The sequence below is a fragment of the Fusarium coffeatum genome, assembly GCF_003316985.1.
Source record: "Fusarium coffeatum strain FIESC_28 chromosome Unknown BRIP53273_contig_144, whole genome shotgun sequence".
NCBI lineage: Eukaryota > Fungi > Ascomycota > Sordariomycetes > Hypocreales > Nectriaceae > Fusarium > Fusarium coffeatum.
The window spans coordinates 1-19304 of NW_022157937.1; the positions used below are offsets into that span (position 1 = coordinate 1).

The 19304-nt window shown below is 49.8% G+C and overlaps 6 protein-coding genes across 6 annotated transcripts; 2 read left to right on the top strand and 4 right to left on the bottom strand.

The window, feature by feature from the left end:
- Window positions 1-8783: 8783 nt before the first annotated feature.
- Window positions 8784-10005, bottom strand: FIESC28_06758 (uncharacterized protein; the record flags this gene model as incomplete). The annotated part of the gene is made up of 2 exons (XM_031160901.1): window positions 8784-9878; window positions 9925-10005. 2 exons carry the CDS (start codon window positions 10003-10005, stop codon window positions 8784-8786), a joined length of 1176 nt encoding a protein of 391 aa, XP_031015010.1.
- An 811-nt stretch (window positions 10006-10816) lies between these two features.
- Window positions 10817-11467, bottom strand: FIESC28_06759 (uncharacterized protein; the record flags this gene model as incomplete). Its single annotated transcript, XM_031160902.1, has 2 exons — window positions 10817-11135; window positions 11313-11467. The coding sequence occupies 2 exons, from the start codon at window positions 11465-11467 to the stop codon at window positions 10817-10819; spliced, it is 474 nt and encodes a 157-aa protein (XP_031015011.1).
- Window positions 11468-12785: 1318 nt separating this feature from the next.
- Window positions 12786-13904, bottom strand: FIESC28_06760 (uncharacterized protein; the record flags this gene model as incomplete). Its single annotated transcript, XM_031160903.1, has 2 exons — window positions 12786-13647; window positions 13750-13904. The coding sequence occupies 2 exons, from the start codon at window positions 13902-13904 to the stop codon at window positions 12786-12788; spliced, it is 1017 nt and encodes a 338-aa protein (XP_031015012.1).
- Window positions 13905-14883: 979 nt separating this feature from the next.
- FIESC28_06761 (uncharacterized protein) lies at window positions 14884-15162 on the top strand (the record flags this gene model as incomplete). The annotated part of the gene is made up of 1 exon (XM_031160904.1): window positions 14884-15162. The coding sequence occupies one exon, from the start codon at window positions 14884-14886 to the stop codon at window positions 15160-15162; it is 279 nt and encodes a 92-aa protein (XP_031015013.1).
- A 1915-nt stretch (window positions 15163-17077) lies between these two features.
- On the top strand, window positions 17078-17527 carry FIESC28_06762 (uncharacterized protein; the record flags this gene model as incomplete). The annotated part of the gene is made up of 1 exon (XM_031160905.1): window positions 17078-17527. The coding sequence occupies one exon, from the start codon at window positions 17078-17080 to the stop codon at window positions 17525-17527; it is 450 nt and encodes a 149-aa protein (XP_031015014.1).
- Window positions 17528-17715: 188 nt separating this feature from the next.
- On the bottom strand, window positions 17716-19012 carry FIESC28_06763 (uncharacterized protein; the record flags this gene model as incomplete). The annotated part of the gene is made up of 2 exons (XM_031160906.1): window positions 17716-17821; window positions 18516-19012. 2 exons carry the CDS (start codon window positions 19010-19012, stop codon window positions 17716-17718), a joined length of 603 nt encoding a protein of 200 aa, XP_031015015.1.
- Window positions 19013-19304: the final 292 nt, after the last annotated feature.

Sequence of the window (19304 nt, forward strand, 5' to 3'; positions counted from 1 at the left end):
AGTTTTTTACTATAGTTTTTTAGTCTAATCTTTTACTATAGTCTTTTACTATAGTTTTTTACTATAATCTTTTACTATAATAGGATTTAAGTATAGTTAAATAAATTAAGAAAGTAAAGATTAATTAGTTATAAGATTAAAACTTATAAAGTTTATTAAGTATATAAAAATAGTTTTAGTAAGCTTTATTTAACTTATATTTTCTTATCTTTTACTTTTTTAAGATAATATTAAGAAAACTAAGATATTAGTAAAGCTTAATATATTACTTTATAATATAGATAAGATATTTAAGTCTACCTTTAGTTTTAATATTATCCTATAATCCCTATGCTATTAAAGATATAGGTTTCTATAATATATTACATATTGCTTAAGCTCTATAATTAGGTAACAATAGCTTAAACGGTCTATGTTTATTTATATTAACAGAATACAACTAACGTAACAGAGGACGCTTAATTGAGCTTCTCGATTCAATCGTTCGAGTGACAAAACCCGATCCGTATTCCAATATTGCTGCGGTGGAGCACCTCGCCATATAGCCTCCTCCGCCGGTACGAGCGAAAAGGTTCGCGGTCTGATCACGGCCAGGCGCGGTGTCGATAGTTTTGGTCATCACCGTGTATGGATCATTCCTGATTCACTGGTAGCATTCGAGACAGCGTGCGCGCTTGGCTAGAAGTGCAGCCGATTAAGGCTGTGTTCGGTGTGGAAGGTCGGAGTGTCTGTCAGTAGATAGTCAGAATTGGTTATCAATCGAGAATACACTTGCTGTGAATAATTCTGCTGAAGCTCATACCTTTGTATCAGGATCTGGCGCATTGAGCGACTGTATCAGTATCAATGTGAGCAGCCGCATCACTTCTCTCTGCGCCATGATATTCAAGGCTCCCACACTTGTTTTCAGAACCTAAGCTCGAGGCGATGTATCGATCGATCATCTTGTCGATCGGATTGAAGGGCCTTCCCATGGTCATACTGATGATTGCAGAATCTCAAGTCGAAGCGAAGGGCACAAGCCAATTCTTCATCGTGGATCAATTCGGCGACGGGCCATTCGTAGCAACAGACGATGAATAGAGTTTAACGGTGCCGTTGCCGGTACTAGCTCATCGTCTTCCGCTGTGGAACCACTTATCTCGGATGATACGAAGACCATCATGGGCATTGCAGCCTGGGATCGGAGACGGCGACTAAGTTGGAGACAATGGACCAGGTTTCCCACATGGGTTTCGCAGTAACGATAATCGGGCGGCAGGTTCGAGGTTCGAGGTTCGAGGTCGTCTTGTGATAACTATGGAGTCTACCTTGGTTAGAGCCAATCCATTAACAACGACACCAGTTCAAAGTACCTACTTTGGGGAGCCGCCGTATTGGGTTTACCCACACCCATTCCATTGAAAGATTTGTCGGTCATTCCGCGATTCTTCTTTGTTCGAGTAACATCCCTCATCTGCGCCATGAAGTTCGCGAACCTGTACGCGTTGAGAGACGTGACTTGCAAGAAATTTACATAATGTTCGCGAATAATGGGTGACAGAAAGGTTGTTCTTGCATGGGCGCCAAAGTGAAGTAGTCTCACACCGGTCGAAGAGAATGGGGAGATCAAGATTTATTGTTTAGAGTATCAGTCTCTTTGGTGGTTCCAGTGGAGGGAAATGATCTTCTCAATCTGCTTTCTAGCGAACTCTGAGAGCTTCGGGATTTTATAGTAAAGCCCCATGCCACTCATGTGTACATCGAATAAGCAAGTCTCAAATAAAGAGTACTTTAGTAAGGTCTTTTCCAGTTCCCGCTACAAAGGGTCAGTTACCACCGCTAATAGGCTAGTAATATATTCACTTACCAAGTACCGTAACACTAGGGAGGAGTACGCAGTTCACTTCATATTCACTCCTCTTCAGGAACTCAACAAGGCAGTTGACAGCATCAAGATCGAAGTCCGTAACACGGATGAATCCATCTGCTTCGTTTGCCGAGTCGCTGGTCGATGTTCGGCAGCCTGTTGACGCGTCCGGTGAAGCGTTGGTTCGATAGTGTGATTGATGTCTGGTGAAGATTGTCTGCTGCTCGGGATCCAGGAATCGGAAGGTGATTATGTAATTGCCTCTCAAATGGTGACCGCACACTCGGTAGCTGATTCAATTGACAAACGCCATCGTCCGCTCGAATGGCGTCTCAGAGAAAAGTATGGTTATAGCCCGCGCCTCCACTGGTGACCGTTGTTTTCCTGATTTGGGTGACCTGTCATCGACTATTGGTCGATGTAGTTTCAGTACCCCTTGGCGTGGAGACACTGAACCTTGTTCGTCTGTGGGCAGTTCGCCTATCATGGTCGTCGCAGGTGTCACCGGCGTCAACGTGGTTAGACGAGGTAAGACGTAGGACATGCGACTCTGAGGGAGGAGTTGGCAGCTTGATGAGAAGGTGCATGAAATAATCACGAATCGAGGATTGTTCAGCTCTGGAGCCATGTGTCGCGGGTCGTCGAGCTCTTGGCTTATGCACGGCGTTGTCGAGTGGAGCGGGCTCAAGGCTGGTGAGGCTTCGAATGACGGACTATCTTCGGCGCGTTTTCGCATGGGTGATCGTTGTTTCTCTGGTCTATGATAGATATGTCAGTACCTTATGCGCATTCATGACGTTTCAGCCCACCTTGAGGTGCTCGACGATGGTCGCCATCTTCAAATGATGAGGGTGCGATTTGGTGGGTTGATTGTTTGGATCTTGGAAGGACCCACCGGACCTGGGTCTATGCAGCTCGACCTTCCTTCCCTTGAGAATTTGTGGGTACTAGTTGGGCCATCGCTCGAGTCCCTCTGAGATGAAGCCCTTATTGACTCTCCAAATTTATGTTTGAGCAGCACTAAACAGGTAAGCATCTCAACAATAAATCCAGCGACCAAGTTGAAAGAATTACACTGCTCAATGTCGCGATCGCATCACTGATCAGTTACAGCGTGCTCCGATCGTCCCTTCCGTCCAAGACTAGCTCTTTGCCGCTCCGCCGACCCACCGCTTTGTTGACCCTCCGCTCCGCTCGCTCCGTCGCCTCCGCCCGCCCCGCAATCCAATCGCTCTAACCGGCGCCGTTTCGGACATCGCGATCAACTGAATCTGCAAACCACATCGGCGGAAACGGGCTTGGCCCCAGTGATCGATCGTTTGATTTGAGTGATAGCGGAAGACTTGTTGTTCTCTACTCCAAGATTCTTCTGTGGCTACTGGCAACGCCCAGTCAATCGCATTATAGTCAAGCCAACGTATCACTAGAGGCATCAATTGAATCACGGAAGCAGGATAGGAGATATCATATAGGTATTTAACATTGATTTTTACATACTTCTATCCAGGCTCCATTTACCCTATACACATTTTGTCTTCTTCCAAAATCCCAAACTGCTCAGGACAGGTCACTGAACTGTTCGTAACGACAATATTCGCCTTGATCCTTGTTCAGTCCAGCGATAGAGTATCCTGTTCTTCACTATACATCACATTTAATCCTACTGACAAGTTATGTTAAGACATGAAATTCCAGGAACGCTCCTCCAATTGCGAAACGATATTACCCTATAGATTGCCACCGTGGATGCCGAAAGAGAATGCTCCAACTGCTTACTTCGTGGCTCGTAGATGTGTGTCATGTATATAAACCCGGGAGAGGCGTCCTTTTGCTCAGTTTTGCTGGGCCTCGTCGAACTCATGTCCTCTTGTCTCTTGCTTTTCCAAAATGACATCAAGGGGACTGGGCTGTTGGCGAAGCTCAATGCGTCGCCCTACAATGCAGACGAGACATTTGACTCTACCTCCAGTCTTGATGTTATCCCGTCAGTATCTGTCAAGATCATCGATGCCGACTAGGCGAATTCTGTGGGAAGTAGTGCCAGATTGACTTTGACGCTGCGGATGATGGGATCGGAGTCGAGGTATATAAAGAGAGCGGCACAATGGTGGCTTCCTGGTCCTGAAGCGCACATAGAGGGTTCGAGACGAGCGCACAAGTCTCGAGGCGACCACGTGGGTGTAGGAAGACCCGTTCTTCAAGTAATCCAAGTGCTGGTCAAAGCTTGCATAGCGTCACCAAGTTATCTCGTCTCTTGAATTCCCGTTGACCAGTTCTTCTGTGTGTTGAGCTCTGAGTGATATATAGCAGAGATCGGCGCTGTCAGCGATGAAGTAGGTGGTATCGCATTCTGAGTGTATAGGGCAGCCGCGACGGATCAGCCGATAGAGCCATGAGATCTAGGCAAGCCTAGAAAAGTGGTTGGTGGCGATGGGCTTGGAATGACCTGTACTTTCTTCATGAGTCAGCTTGCTGAAGGTTTTGAAGGCGCAAATGGACTGGTCTGTTACCGTTTGAATGGGTCAGGTTCGCGCTGTGCCTCGGTGATGACCTTCTCGAACACCTTCAGGTCCTCCTTCATCTTGAGGATCCCTTCAATGTCAACTTTGGTCTGCTCCGTATATGCTCGCTTACAGCTAGCAGGGTACTCAAGCGAACCGTTCGTGCCTCCCTCAGGGGAAATCACTTCGAAGGGTCTAGTGTTGAGAGAAGAGACACGTTATATATAGCTTGATGCTGGAGAAAGCCACGGAGCGTCGTTCTTGATGTCTGGGGAAAAGGCTCGCTTGAATGGATGCACTGAATTAGATGTGTTAGTACAGTGCCTGGGTGAAGAATTGACTGACATTACCTGCCTTGCCACCATGCGAGATTGACGGCCACATCCTAGTTGGGACGCTGTTGAACCTCGTCAGAGGCATTCCCGGAGGCGCGCTGGACAAAGACTGGAAACTCATAGCCTTTGGCGTTCGTGAGCACAATCGTGACGTCGTCGGCGTCACTTTCTCGAAAGATTCGTCTAGCGTTGAGAGAAGAGGTACGTTGTATATAGGTTGATGCTGAAAGATACCACGGCACGTCCAGGCAGGTATATAATATATAGATGTTGATGTCGAAGATAGAGGCGGTTCAAGGCCTTCCTTTATGCTCTTTTTCCAACCTGTATAGAGGATTGTCACCGTCACCTTTGATGTACCCGGAAAGTGTTCTCAGCCATCAACTGTGCCAAATCTGTAAAGATTGATGTTTGATATCGGCAACAAGCAAGTGTAATCGCCAATCACCTACCAAGCCTGACACCAAACATCGCAGTACATCCGACAAATGCGAGCAACCATCCTTTGCGACCTCCTATGCGTTTTCCTTTCCGCCCTCCGCAAGTCGATTGTACGTATTGCAGCCAAGCCGGTTGGACAAAGGGGTGGTCGGATCAACACAATTGAATGACCACAGCGCAGGCCAAACAGCTTGGTCAAAGGCGCTGTCACTTAGGATTGCTTTGTAGTGGATTGACGGCGAGACCTGTTTGCACTTGATGAGGTGCTTCTATAGCTGTCAAGCAAATGTTAGCTAGGCTTCCGACTATTCATCCAAAACACAACTCACCTCGTGTCACTATAGGATTGCGTCTTGATTGAAAATGCGAAGCTTGTCGACAAACCGCCGTACCCACAATCCGACATGCTACTGTGCTTCTCAACAGAATATAGGCAATCGTGAGCAGTATTTACCCGTTGATTGGTATTGACTCCAAACATCAGCAATCGACTCTGCCGTATGCGTGGACAGCTTCGGCCGATGTAGAGATTGAGATTGTAGCTTCGCCGCGGAGGAGCTTGATTGTAGCATATTCCGATATCGTCTATGGGTGTTCCGTACTGCGAGTGAACCGTCAATACAATGCGCCTTCCGGGAATGGGGAAGTGACTCACACGGACCCTCATCAATCGCCGATACAGCAATGTGTTGAATGATCGGCCTTGGTCGTAACCTTCCCAAGGGTGATATCAGGAAGTGTTCGGGGTACCGACGTGTATTGTCAACCACTGGGCCTGGACACGAGACAAGGGTCGAGGAGAAGCTGAGTTGATCTATTGATAACGTCTATGTTGCCCGTTGGTAGTGGCCTGGTTGAGGATGTCGGGTACCCGAAAGCTAGCAATGATATAGCATGCGCCATGTCCTTTCAGCTCCGGTCGAGCGTTCTTGTTTCTGTCGTCCATGCTCCCCTTTCACCGTGAACAGCACTCGTGTGTCGGGTATTGAGGTCTGCGGAATGAATAGCAGGCGGTCGTTTATGTTCAGTCGGCTCGGTACAGAATGCGATATACTACGTTGGCAGCGCCCTCCGTTGACCTTTGTTTCGAGATCAAGTGATCATCCTGGTGAAGAGAATAGTCTTTATAGGACTCTGTGCATAGAAGCCAAAGTGTCGCGTGCTCTTCCTTCTGCCTCAAAGGCCCGTCGGAGTACCGAATTCATAGTCGGAGGCCAACTACCGAGCCCAGGGCGATGGTGAGTGGTCTGAAAACGTTGCAGAGCTTGTGTGAATGTCGGTTCTCGACGGCGTTGAGGAGCAGTCCAATGGCCTAATGCCGGTGGGGGATAGCGCGCGCTACTGCACTGGGCCTTGATCGTTGAACGTCCTTGACTCGGACTGGCGTTGAATCGAAGAGTGCGATGGAATTGCTGTTGAGGTACGCTATGGTCGGTCGCTTTCTGATCGGGTGACTCCTGATGGCGGCCGTCAGTGGCGAGTCTGAATACCAGGTGACACATACAGACCTCAATATCAACACCTGAAACATTAATCTCAAAGTGCTCGGCTTGAGTGAGCTCGATAGTTCAATTCTTGGCTTCCATCCGATTTCGTGATGGCGTGGGGGCAAACATGCGGCGGCGGCGTAGGAGTGGCCAGAGTTACTGTTCTCGGTGATTGATTCCCTGCAAGGCTATCGGAGTCTGTAACTGCTGCCATCTTTGCGAATAGCAATAGTCAATGAATCAATGCCTGTGGGGGTGTAATGGTTCACCGACGACTCGACGTGAGGTTTTAGAAGGTGGCCTCGCCGTTGCGATACCCAACGCCCTCTGATGTCACCGAGTTCGTTTGATGTTGACGGGACTAAAGGTTAGGCTGCGAATAAGCGGCATGAGCAGTCGACGTGAACAAGCGCCGTGTCAGCTTTGCGAACTGTTTGTCGAGGGATTGGTGGTGATGTTCGTGGTATCAGCCTCATGAGCTTCAATCAGGCCAGCAATCCCTCCTGCCTTCTGCTCGTGACTCCTCTTCCAGATCCATTCCTGGCATAGGTTGCGCGCGAGATTCCTCTGTCCACGTTCTAATAAACGTTCGAGAATAGGGGTGCCGAAATAGTTGCTAGTCATCCCGTCTCGCCAGATCATTGACAACAAGGTGAAGGGAGTGTCTGGCGGCATTGGAGCTGGTTAATCATTGGTCGCGCAGTAAGACGATATGTGCTTGAGGTTCTTCTGTCGTCGACGGAGGTTCACAGACGACCGTCTGTGTAGTGGTACCTAGCGGTCAATCCCGCTCGAGGGATTCAATACAGGGGCCCGATGACGTGGGGGCTATTCGGAGGGTATGTTTAGCTGGAGGGCGTGTGGCTGTGTGTCGGCGGTGTGCTATTGGACTTCAACCTCAGAAGGACTGCAGGAACGTTTTCCTAAGCATGTGAATTGACATCCATGTGACTCAAAGCGAACAAGTCGACAACGTCTCGACGGCATCGGCGCTGACTGTTGACATGTTGTTGTATGGACAAGATTCTCTGGGTCCTTCTTGTGGCTCACTCTGGTGGGAGAGTCTCGGAAATGCGGCATCGATGTATAGTGATGAAAGATTGGTGTTTGTAGGATATGTGGATGGTAGGTCGAATACGCGGTGAGGCAGGAGCCTTGCCAGATTCCTGGCGAGTCAAAGTGTCAGCTTCCGTCAGTTCAGTCGCGTGCTAGGTACGTGCCTCGATTGCGATCATCCCCAGGCCGCCATGAGATGATGGCCTGCTCGGCAAGAGTCGTGCCAGATCGCCTGTAAATTTCAAGCACAGCAGTATGATCGCTAGTCTTAGTTGCAGGTCAAATGCGTGACGAAGGAACATTTGTGGTGTATTAGCCGCAAAGCTCTCGTTGTCTTGGTCGCACTGTTGATAGGACGTCTCAATCGTAACTGTCCCCCTCACAACGCTGAAGTCGAATGCTTGAATTGTCGCCAGGAACCGTGCCGGGTCGTTTGCGACTCGCACACTCAGTACGCCTCGGGGCCTAGATACTATCAGTTAAAGGTCAGATTCGCCGCGAGGGAAGGGTCATACCAGATCTTGATTCAAAGTCCCTGCATTCTCCTTGACATTTGTCGCATCGCGGGAATCTTCTTCATCAGCGCGGCTGCTCGATCTTTTATGGGTCGCCAGAACTCAGACGGTGTCCTTGGGTACGCTGAGGCGGCATGGTTATTGTTGTTCTCCATAGTTTAAGGTATAACCTCGGACTAGGAGTAAAGAATGATGTAAAATGATTGAGCATAGTTGAAGATGGTTGAAGCTTGTTCGCATCGGCCAGTAACGGGCAGGTCGTTGCTACAGCTGGCAAGAGCCCCACTTCCTGCCGACTGCCTGCTCCATGGCACTCCAGATGCGACATCCTCGTCAACAACTGCTGCTAGGCTCACGATGGGCACTGACCTAGTTGGCATATGCATTTGGGTGAGTAATAGTAGAAATGTGATCTAAGTCTTAGACTACCAGAATAAAATAGTCTAAAAGCTCGTCTAAGCCGGCACAACATGACCAACTTTGTCTCTTAAGCCTTTGGGGTCAATCCTTCTAATATCCCAAGGGCACTTCAAATTGATTCATGACACGAAGTGGAAGGAACATGCAATATTGGGTATCTATTTCTAACAGTAAAGCGTCTATTCCATCTGACGCAAACTCTCCTCGTCAATTGTCCAAACTCCTCTAGTCTCTTGGTCATAAAGTTGCCACTTGGTCCCCTTGGCCAACCGATGGAATACTTCATGCTCATTTCCAGGACTATTCCTGAACAAAGCGGGCTGCCATGTCTTTCCTGACGCCTTCTCCTCTTTTCTCTTTTGTCTTTGTGCTTCTTCGACCTTGTGTTTAGCTGCCGATGCGTCGCGATAGTTTCCTTGTTCAAGAGACGCTATGACATCTTCCCATGCTCGTCTTGACTCTCGTGGGTCCTGCTCCTCCAGCGATCTGATGTCCATTGACGAGGTCTCTGGCTCGACACTGTGTGTTCCCACCAGCTTGCCGTTCCCATCGGTGATCTTCCAGCCCTCGCTCCAGACTCCAGAAATCCTGTAGCAGATCTTCTTGGGCTGGTCTTGGTGATAGACTTTCGCCTCAAAAGAGTTTTTCTTCCCTCGGAAGAACCCGGCTCCCGAGAAGTCAATCTCAGAAACATACCCAGAGCTCGAATTGATGGTGTATGTGCCGGTAATCTCGGGATAAAGACAAGCGGACATGAATCCACGGACAGTGACATCGGTGAGTGGGACCAGATAATCCTCGTCGAATCTGTCAAGATGTATCACCGCATGGCCCATTTGTTTGATGTTGATGTTCCCGTTAAATGTCATCTCGACTCGTCCATACCCATCTGCTCGGATGCCATGTTTCTCACTGGCGATATGCATGGCGGTAATCGGTGGATGATGGCTGACTTGTTCGACGACTAATCTCGTATCGCTGTCATTCTCACTCCAGGACGCCAGGAATATCTCGCCAAGAAATGCGTTGAGAGGCTTCTTGATGCTGACGTTGGGTGCACCAGCGACATAGAGTTGACTCCGAAGACCGGCGAGGAACAATTGAAGGACTGAGAGACTCCGCTTTGCTGGGTCGAGTTCTTTCGTTGGAGCTGTAAAGAGGCATGGTCGCTGTGCCCAGCTTCCAGGATTTTCGACGACTGATGATGGAGCGAGGAAGAATGGGGGAGCAGTAACATTCGCGAGGTCTAGATCGCCTTTCAATGATGAGAGGAACTAACTCGTTAGTTGATGCTCAAGTGGTTGGTTACCCTGCACAAACCTTGGCGAGGTCAACAAAACGTCTCCCAATTGAAGTCGAGTCATCGTGAATAGTCCCTTGAGTCTTTGGAATAGGTGCCATGATTGCTGTGATTGTTTCTGTTGAAGGATTCGTTTCAATTGATACCTGTCGACTCTTTATATACCAAAAGCCAGTTTCATCTCTCAAACTCGTCTGTGTCTCATCACATGCTTCAATTGCGTTTCGGGCGCACAGCCCCGTCTCACCCCTGTGCGCTCGTACCGAATGCGACATGAATTACCGACTAAGAACCGGGATGTTTATTCGTCCGATAACAAGCGGCGCAATTGAATGCCGTCGGATGTCCAACTGCCGATAACTTTGTACGTCATTTTGAGGCTTAGTTGGGCCCCAAAGATTGGTGTATTGTGAATCGTCAACGACATGATAGGGCTGAGATGGTGTTTCGATCCATTAATGGCTGCGCCGGGCAGTCAGTGAACTGGAAAGCTGGACAATTGACCTGACTTACGACATCAAGCCCAGTTGGCGTAGAGAATCATTTGGCGACCATAGCGCCTCGTCTCTAGAGCCCTTGATGGGTTCGTGTGGACGGCACGAGAGACGGGTCATTGTCGGATGGGCTCAATAGCAGGTCGAATGCGCGATGGAAGGAGAGTTACACTAGGTCGCTGATTGAGTCGATGTAAGGCTCAAGTTCGTCGGTCAGGTCAGGGTGATGTTGGAGCAGATCGAGTACACCGGGAGACAAGAGGCGCAGCGGGTCGCCGGCGTATGAAAGACCCTTCATCTTCATTAGTAAGGTGTTGTCATCAATAGCATAAGGATGTGACGGTCCCAAGGCTCAACAAGAGGTATTCCAAGTTGCTTGCAAGTCGGAGGCTCGGCAATATCATCGACGCCAATCATCTCATGATTGCGCCGTCTCAATCGGCATTCGTTTCCCAGGCGCCACGATAGAATGCCCAAAGTCGTAGCACGAATCGTACCAGAACGACAACCCAGAAGTCTCGTCAATAAGGTCTGGATAGTGAGGCTGGGGGTCAAATCCGTGGAAAAGGAGGGGTTGTGTCGTGTTGACCGCAGCATTCTCGTACGGTCGCATCGCAGGGAAGTGGTCTCGGTCGGCACTTGTCTCTCGGTCCATGAAATAGGATGATCTAAGCATTGGATGAGAGTCGTATCGGGTCGCTTGCGAGTCGAGGGCTCTTTTATCGATATGCGTTGAGCTGTAGAAACCATTTAGCTTCAAATCCGAGTACAAAGGTCGAGACGTTCTTAGTCATTGTGTCGGCGGCGTAGGAGTGAACTAGGTTGTTGTTCTCGAGGTTTGGTCTTCCGCAAGGCTATCGTTGCCTAAAGTAACTATCAGCTCCGCAAGTAACAAATAGTCCATGAGTCAATACCTGCAGGCTTGTTGTAGTCCATGGGCGATTGTAGCGAGAGTTTGGAAAGTGATGTCGCCTTTGCGATGAGATTGTCTGATGTCGGCCGCTGCGATTTGATGCTGTGACTGAAAGTCGAATCCGATCGTGATTGAGGAGGCTCCGCGGCGGACCATGGTGTTCAGAGAATAATGCTGAAGGGATTGCAAGTCAAGGACGTTCTGGAGAAACTCGGCCTCTGATAAGTAGCCTCCCACAACTCACCGGTTACCAGCTGCCACACGAGTCTATATCGCAGGCACCTACTTCGACTGACACTAAAGGCACTTTCACTGTAAACGAATGGCGGCATAGCTGGTATAATGTCGCCTATCAGTGTCGTCAACCCGGGCGTCGTTCCGGTTCTCGTGTCATGGTCCCAAATGCATAGAGCCTTGGTCAGATCTGGCCCGTTCTCATCACACAATAGCTGCCAAGTGGTGTCATGATCCCGGAGTCTTGGCTACGTTGAATGACAGAAGGGTATGGGAGTCGAGGCTGTTGAGCTCGTGGACTGATCGCTGTAGTATCGAATTGTTGTCTCGACCGTGCTGTTGAAGCCCTGGGTGAGGGACCTTGCCAAGTGATAGCGATCGTTTTCGGAGTGTTCTGCCTCAACTCGAGGAATGTTAGCTATCCGTCCATGTCTGAAAGTAACTCAGCGATTTTCGGTATGATCATGTCAAAACAATTCATTTGAGTAGTGCAACGTCAATTCAGAGTGTGGATCAGTGTTGTATTTCGCGTCTGTATTATCCCATTCGATGCAGTTTGAGCTTCCTCAATGATCAGACCCGGCAGGCAACAATCTTCTATCGCCCTTATCCTTCCATGAAATTCTCGTTTTCGAAACCGGTCTTCATGCCGCGATTGGCTTCAATCTCGATGATGCTTCAGATGAAGGCGCCTGATATCGGGAGTAGGCTTGGACGGACGAATGTACTGACAGTGGACCTGCAACTGGAGCTGAAGCTGCGGGAGGATTGACAGGCGCTTGAGGCTGAGCTGTGACCTGAGACATAACCGGAGCTACAGCTGCAAGAGGATTGACAGAAACCCGGGGCTGACTTGGAAGCGTTAGTATCTGTATAGTAGTGAAGACGCTTGACTTACAATAGCCTCCTCAAGGGTAGAGACGTACGTAGAATCCTTCTGGAGGGTTCGTTTGTTCTTGTAGTCGATGGAAAGCTGAAGAAAAGCGTTGTTGTGGATTTCGACATTCCCAACGAGAGCATGTGGATATAGTTTGTGAAAAGGATATCAGCGATGCTGATCAGTCAGCGCAAATTCTGTCAGGCAAAGCTGAGTATTGCTCACTGCGTAGGCGTTTGTGGTTGTCACCACAAGGATTCCGTCTCCTTGGTAGGCGGTACAGTCGCCGCGGGTAGGCAAAGACGTCTGTGATCCGATAATGACCGGGGGTGATGCTTTGTGTCGCCGAGTGATTCTGCAAGATTAGGCGCTATCCTCTTTCGCCTCATCAGCGGTAGCCCGCTCTTGAGGGACATCGACATTTGCGACACAGGGATCCCTCGCGTCGGTAGCCCGGGATTCATGAGTGTCGAGGTTCATGAGATCGTCGACTGCTCGACGATTAGGCTCATCTGAGTCACTGAACATGACGCTTCTGAGCCATTGCCTTCTTTGGGCAAGTGCGCGGACCCCCTCTGGGACACCTCGAGTGACCGATGTGTATCGCCTCGCCCCAGTGTTGCGCATGACCTGGTGCGCGGCTGCTGCATTGTCTTCCGGGTTGCGACTCGCGCAGGTCAAGGCCGAGGGTCCTCTACCGGTATCACGATCGATAGATCCGGCGGCTGAGATTCGGGGGGCGTTGGCGGAATTGTCAGTTCTCTGGTTCCTATTGACTCCTCCCCGAAAGCCTCCCCCTCTGTCTCCACGACTGCCAATATAGCCACGACCGCGAAAATTGCCAAGGCCACGATTGCGGCCGACAGAGCCAGGACCAGATAGGCCGGCGGTTCGGACGCCAGGGCGAGCAGCGGCAGAAGGAGTGGGAGCTGGAGCTGGAACTGGAACTGGAACAGGAGGAGGAGGAGTGCCGCCAGAGTAGTTCAGTGTTCCGAACGCCGATCGAGGGATAAAGACAGGGACAAAGTCGGCAGCTGAAGTACCAGGAGGAAAAGCGACACTGCTGAAGGCGTTCTGTGCTTCGGGGCCCAGTTCAGGGACAAAGATCGAGACTGAGCGATAGGTGCCGTGGCTGTCCAAGGCAGGAGCCGGAGCCGGAGCCTGAACTGGTCCGGGCATGTCGAGGCTCATCCTGGCCTCTGGAGGGTTCCGATCCGTCGATTCACTGTACAGGACAGTCCTCTCCCAATGCCTCTTTGCAGCGAGGGCGCGTTCCCTCCCTCCGGCAGCCTCAATTCTGGCGCGTTCCCTCGCTCAGTAGTCAGACATGACCGTGGCGTGGTCTTGGGGGGCGGCAGGAAGAGCAGTTGAAGGCGAAACAGGAGCAGCACCAGGAGCTGGAGCTGGAGCTCGACGAGGGGAATCGGTTTGTGGCACCGGATCCAGGATGGCGTTTGCCGAGTTCTCGCTTTGTGAGGCCATCGCGATCGTTAATGTTTGTGTAGAGTGTAGGAACTTGGTGTTGTTGTTTGGCAAGCGCTTCAGCAGGAAAAAGTGTGAAATGAGATTGTTGTGGAAATCTTTGGAAGGAATTTGTGATTACCTGTGACTAAGGTCGGCATTTGCGGAAGGTGGGCTAACGACTGGCTGCCGGCCCTTTGCACTGATAGCTGTGCACTCGCAAAGTTGGCGAAGGAAATCACCATTATCCTCGCGTCAAGTAAGCAAACATGCCCTGTTCCTTTATGTCTGAGACTTGGGTGTAAGTCTTGACATTGTTGATATGAACAAACTGGAACAATACAATGTTGTATCGTCTCAGAACCAGGGGAGACGATTTATGACACACTGAAGACCACGGGACACGGGTTCGACTTGACTTGATGTTCATTTAACACAACCTGGAAGTATCATGGATATAGTACTGGCAGTTTTGCTCTGTGAGGAATGCAATGCATGCTCGACGAGCACGTCTTTGCTTCACATTGGATGATATAGGCGTTGCAAGCTATACTGTATCACGGTGCTTCAACTCTTATCTGTCTAATGCCAACATTGACAGACATGTGAACCATCATGGTGGCGGAATGGCATAGGTTGAAGAATTGATGTTGAAAGGTGAGAGCCGAATTTCCAAGACACTAACATTACTACTGTCGATAACCTCCATCGCAGCCACTGTGAACAACCTTCAGAAGGTCATTCGTCGATGGAAAGCAAACTCTGTAATAAAAATATCCTGTCATGAAAGACTGTAAAAGAAACATCAGTAATAAAACCTCGATAATAAAAATGTCACAGTGGAGCTAGACAATACTCCACCTCCCTTCGCGCAGTGATCTCAACAACTTCAACGACGCACACATATTCTCTCTTTCAACCAAACACTGCCGAACACGCTCCCTCTTATCTTTTTATTCGCAAACAAATCAGAATATCTACAACGACATCGAAGATTGCGATGGCCTCACAAGGCGAGAATGCGGTGAACAACACCATCACCACCACCACCATCACTACCACTACTATCACCACCAACACCACTACTGGCAGCACTACAACTACTACCAATACCAATACCACCACCACCACTACCACCGACAGTGGCCCTGCCACGAACGATGTCAACAATGGTAGCCGTCAAGTCCCAAGCACTCGCTGGCCTGGCTTTCCTTTTCGCGAGGGTCCCATAGAGGTGGATCTTGGGTTGGATGGTGTGGTGGATCTTGTGTATCTTTAGGACACTGGCCATCCATATTTTGTAAGTCATGCCTGTCCAGTCGTAGGCTTATACTAACGGACCAAGTTCTCCATCCATCCGACAGAAACGCATTCCCACAGCGAGATGAAGTCACGAAAGGATTGTTGGTTGGACGGTTGTTGTGATCATCGAGGGGGCTTGGGGCTGTCCACAACAGTAGGAGTTAATACTGAGAATACTAAATTGGATTCTGCATTCTAAAGTGTCATTTTGCGACCTATATTAATTGATCCAATATGAACTGTAGCGATAGTCATTGGACTACTGTTACTCAATTATCGCCAACTGTCATACAGGCGCAACGAATATCCCGTCAATGATCCCTGTAGCTTCAAAAAGTCCCGCGCCCGAGGCATTGCCAGCGTTAAGTGGTACCGCCTTTAGTCAACCGTCCGAAACGAACAGCTTGTGAAGTCTTGTCCACGAGAACAACAGCCCTGGCTCCCGAATCTTGCTTTCAACGTCAACGTCTCACTTGACCAGGTCCCTTCCACCACAACGCCACTTGACAACTATGAAAAGTCCAAGATCGAACAAGGTTCGACGGTTTCTCGCGGTAACGTTATGTCAGCTAATGGTTTATGAAGCGTCAACCCTATTGGAAAGTCGGCGGAGCAGCTGAACTGAAGCGCAGGAGGCTGACGACCAACGTTCAATCGCCATCAATACTCACCATATGTCTGATGCGGTTGATCCCAAGCGCTGGAGTTGGCCAGGCCAGAATACAGTGAGACCATCTCCCTACTAGCTCTCACGTACAGCTACACGTCGAGAACCATACCAGATCGCTGGAGTGAGTCGAGTCTGGGTCTCAGTTTGATCGCAGGTTGGCTTCAGAGCAAGTCGAATGCACCGCGGGACAGGAGCCATATTGAATGACTGGTCGGCCAAACCTCCTTCATCCTTGTCGGTATAGTTGTTTCTGCAAGGGGCCAAGGTGTAACGGGCTCATGACTCGACAAGAGTTCTACCAAATCGCTTGCAAGCTGAGCGTTCAGCAATCCCGTCGGCAGCGGTCGCATCGGGGGTGAGTCGTCTCAATCGGCACCTGTCCCTCTGAGCGTCGCAATGGATTAGCCTCAATTCTCAATAAGAGTCATACCGGGTCACTCACGGGTCGAAAGCTGAGCACGCTGGTGTGGCCTATAGAGTCTCAGTGACAGGTCAAATGCGCGGCGAAGGAAGAGCCATACCAGATCTTGCGAGATCAAGACCCTGCATTCTCCTCGGTATCCGTCGCACCCAGGCATGTTGTCTCAGTAGGCGCTGCTTCAATCCAGCTCATTTAGCAATCCTGAAGCATCAAAGGTTCGAGGGTGTGCTTGCGTGTGTGCTCTCCGGCTCTAACCAAGCCAGTATGCTGACTCCGACGGTCGCAATTTGCCAAAAGGTCTTATTTGACGATGGACTTGCTTGCTGCTCTCACCAGTAGAGTCTACGTAGAGTTGGGGACTCAAACTCGGGCTGAGTGTGAATAGTTGACGTGGAAGTGGTCAAGCTTGGTAGCGGGCTCGTTTGGATGCTTGGGCGATTATGTTTGGAGGTGACAATGATGTCTTGGCGCTGGAAACAAATCATGCGATCGCCTTGCGAAGAAACATTAGTAGATGAAGCAAATGTTTGACGCGATTCAGACCTCGATGTTTGAAGATTTTTGGAATCGGTAAAAATTGAAGTTGTTGACGACGAGGTGAAATTTCGGTTTGCACTTTCTAGGCTTGCTCCGCCACCACTGCTCTCTCCAATTTCGCTCTCAGATTCCTCGGCAATTTCTGTACAAACACAAACACTGGATTTCGAGCAACCAAACTCAAAATTCGGAATACTACTGTCCACGCCTTATTGATTCATTTATTTTTTCTTTAATTTTCACAAAACAAGACATCCGTCGAGAATGCCTCCTGAAGGAGATATGAACATCCCAGGCGAGCGCTCTCACAGCCCTGAGCGAAACGATACAGAGCATGGCGATGTCGAGGAGGAAATTAGTGAAACGGAGATGGATCTTTTGGCCTTGGAGGAGGTTGTCGTTTGGGCACGAGACCGCCCAACTGCATTGTTGAAGGAACTTTGTGACATTGGGATCGTCCCTTTTGCCTCGAAGTTGGCCGAGGTTGTCTCTTTGGCAAAGCGCGAAGCAGCCGCCATCCGACAGCGTCTCGGGGATGTCGAAGAGTCTGGCAACGATGTCGAGGAGTCTGGTAACGACCTGCCAGCAAACGAGCCTGGCTTGATGTTGGCTGAGGTCCTGGCCAACATAGACATGAACCTCCTCCACCGTGGCCTGTCTTATCTCAAAAGTACCCTCGAAGCTCAGCGTTGGAATGGGTCCAACGAAGCGTAAGTCATGTCTCTCCACTTGTATGCATATACTAACAGAATAAAGGGGACGCAGGTTTGTTGGTCAAACATCTACTGGGGGGGTTGTACTACGCAATGGGGGGTATGTGGAGGGGGCGGAGGCGATTGATTTGTTGAGAAATGGAGCACAGGACTATTCTCATTGAAGGGGATTATTACAGACCAGGAATACTACAATGCGAAGTTGAGACCGCGCTCGTCTGCGACGAACAAAGGCCCAGTCTCCGCGTCGACACACATGGCCGGAACCACAATCTGGACTTCCTGACCCTGGAATCTGTTGAAAGTAGAGAATTTGATGTCGTTGAGGACATTTTCCTTTCGTAGCCTTCTTCCAATTGCCCCTGTCCGCTCGGTATGGGGTCAAAACGACAATGTCTTTGGAGGGGCAGGTCCAATGTGACGATCATCTTCACAAGAAACCGCGCGATCACATCAGCTTGGCGTGGATTGAGGCTGAAAAGACTGTTTTTCCATTCATGGTATCGATGGTTTTGACAATGGAAGAACACTGGTTGTAATGTGTCGCCGGAAGGGATGCGATAGTCGGTCTTCAGATAATCTTCAATTTCCAGACCAAGGCTGAAGTTGATAGACTTGCACAGGTGAATGTACTTGAATTGAGGCTTGAGGCTTTGATAGACAGTGTTAGGGGAAAGGTCGAACGGTCCTTCTGCCATGCGATGTTGAGTGTACAGATGGAACACCGGCCATCCGAGATGAATGAACCACGAGAGCCATGAGATTTGTGCAAGTTGAGCGAAACGATTGGTGGGAATGAGATCTCGACTGGTAATCACGCGACCGCCGTGTCTACCGTGCCTGGCGCGGCTCAAAGGCGGTTCCAGGATTGGGAGCAAGCTGTTTGGGACCCCGATCGCAATCATCGGCGGCCGAGGAGTATGGCCGTAAACCAGTAGGGTATCCGAGCAGAACAACGTAGCTGCTTCATCAAACAAAACGCCTCGAACCTTGGTGTCGTTGAAGTGTTTGTAGAGCCAGAAATCCGACGTGCTCGGGTGGTCGCAACAACATTGGCACAATCAACCACAAGCCCCATCAACTTGCTCAGAACCCTTCGATGCGCATGCTCGGTCAATAGTCGTGTGTAGGATTGAGAGGGCTCGATGCCTAGAGCAAGTTCCATAAGTTGTCGGAACTTGAACAGGTCGGAGTCGCTTCGAGGTGAGATGATGAGGTTGTTCAAACTCTGGTGAAGCTCCCATAGTTCGGCATTGTCGTCCAAAGTCAGTGGCGGTACTCCCTTGGCCCCCATCGCGCGCAATGTCCACCAGCACAGGGAGAGTCTGTGTCGCCAGGGAGATGTGTCCCAGATCGTATCCGCCTTAAAATGCCTTCTGAGCAGAGCCTGGGTGCAGTTGTCGCCTTCGATGCTGAGACTGTATCCTCTTAGTACCATGAGTTGCTTGATATCGCCTTGTAGTTTCTGAGTAACGTCCTGAGCCATGTTGTCTATGCGGTCGAGAATGTTTGTCGGTCGCGCCGTTGGATGTTGCGGCCACATATACTTACTGGATCGAATCGTTGAAGCACATGAGTACGACTAGAATCGCGGCAAGGTAGGACTTTCCGGTTCCAGGAGGACCAGACACCAGCCCTATACCAAGGTGTAGTTTGCTGAAGTACTGTTCAACTCTCTCCCTGTCATCCTCAGAGACATGTTCGAGGCAGGTGAGAATGTTGAAAGAAGGGAGCTGGACATTGATATCATGCTTCTGGAGTGACCAAAGCCCTTTTCC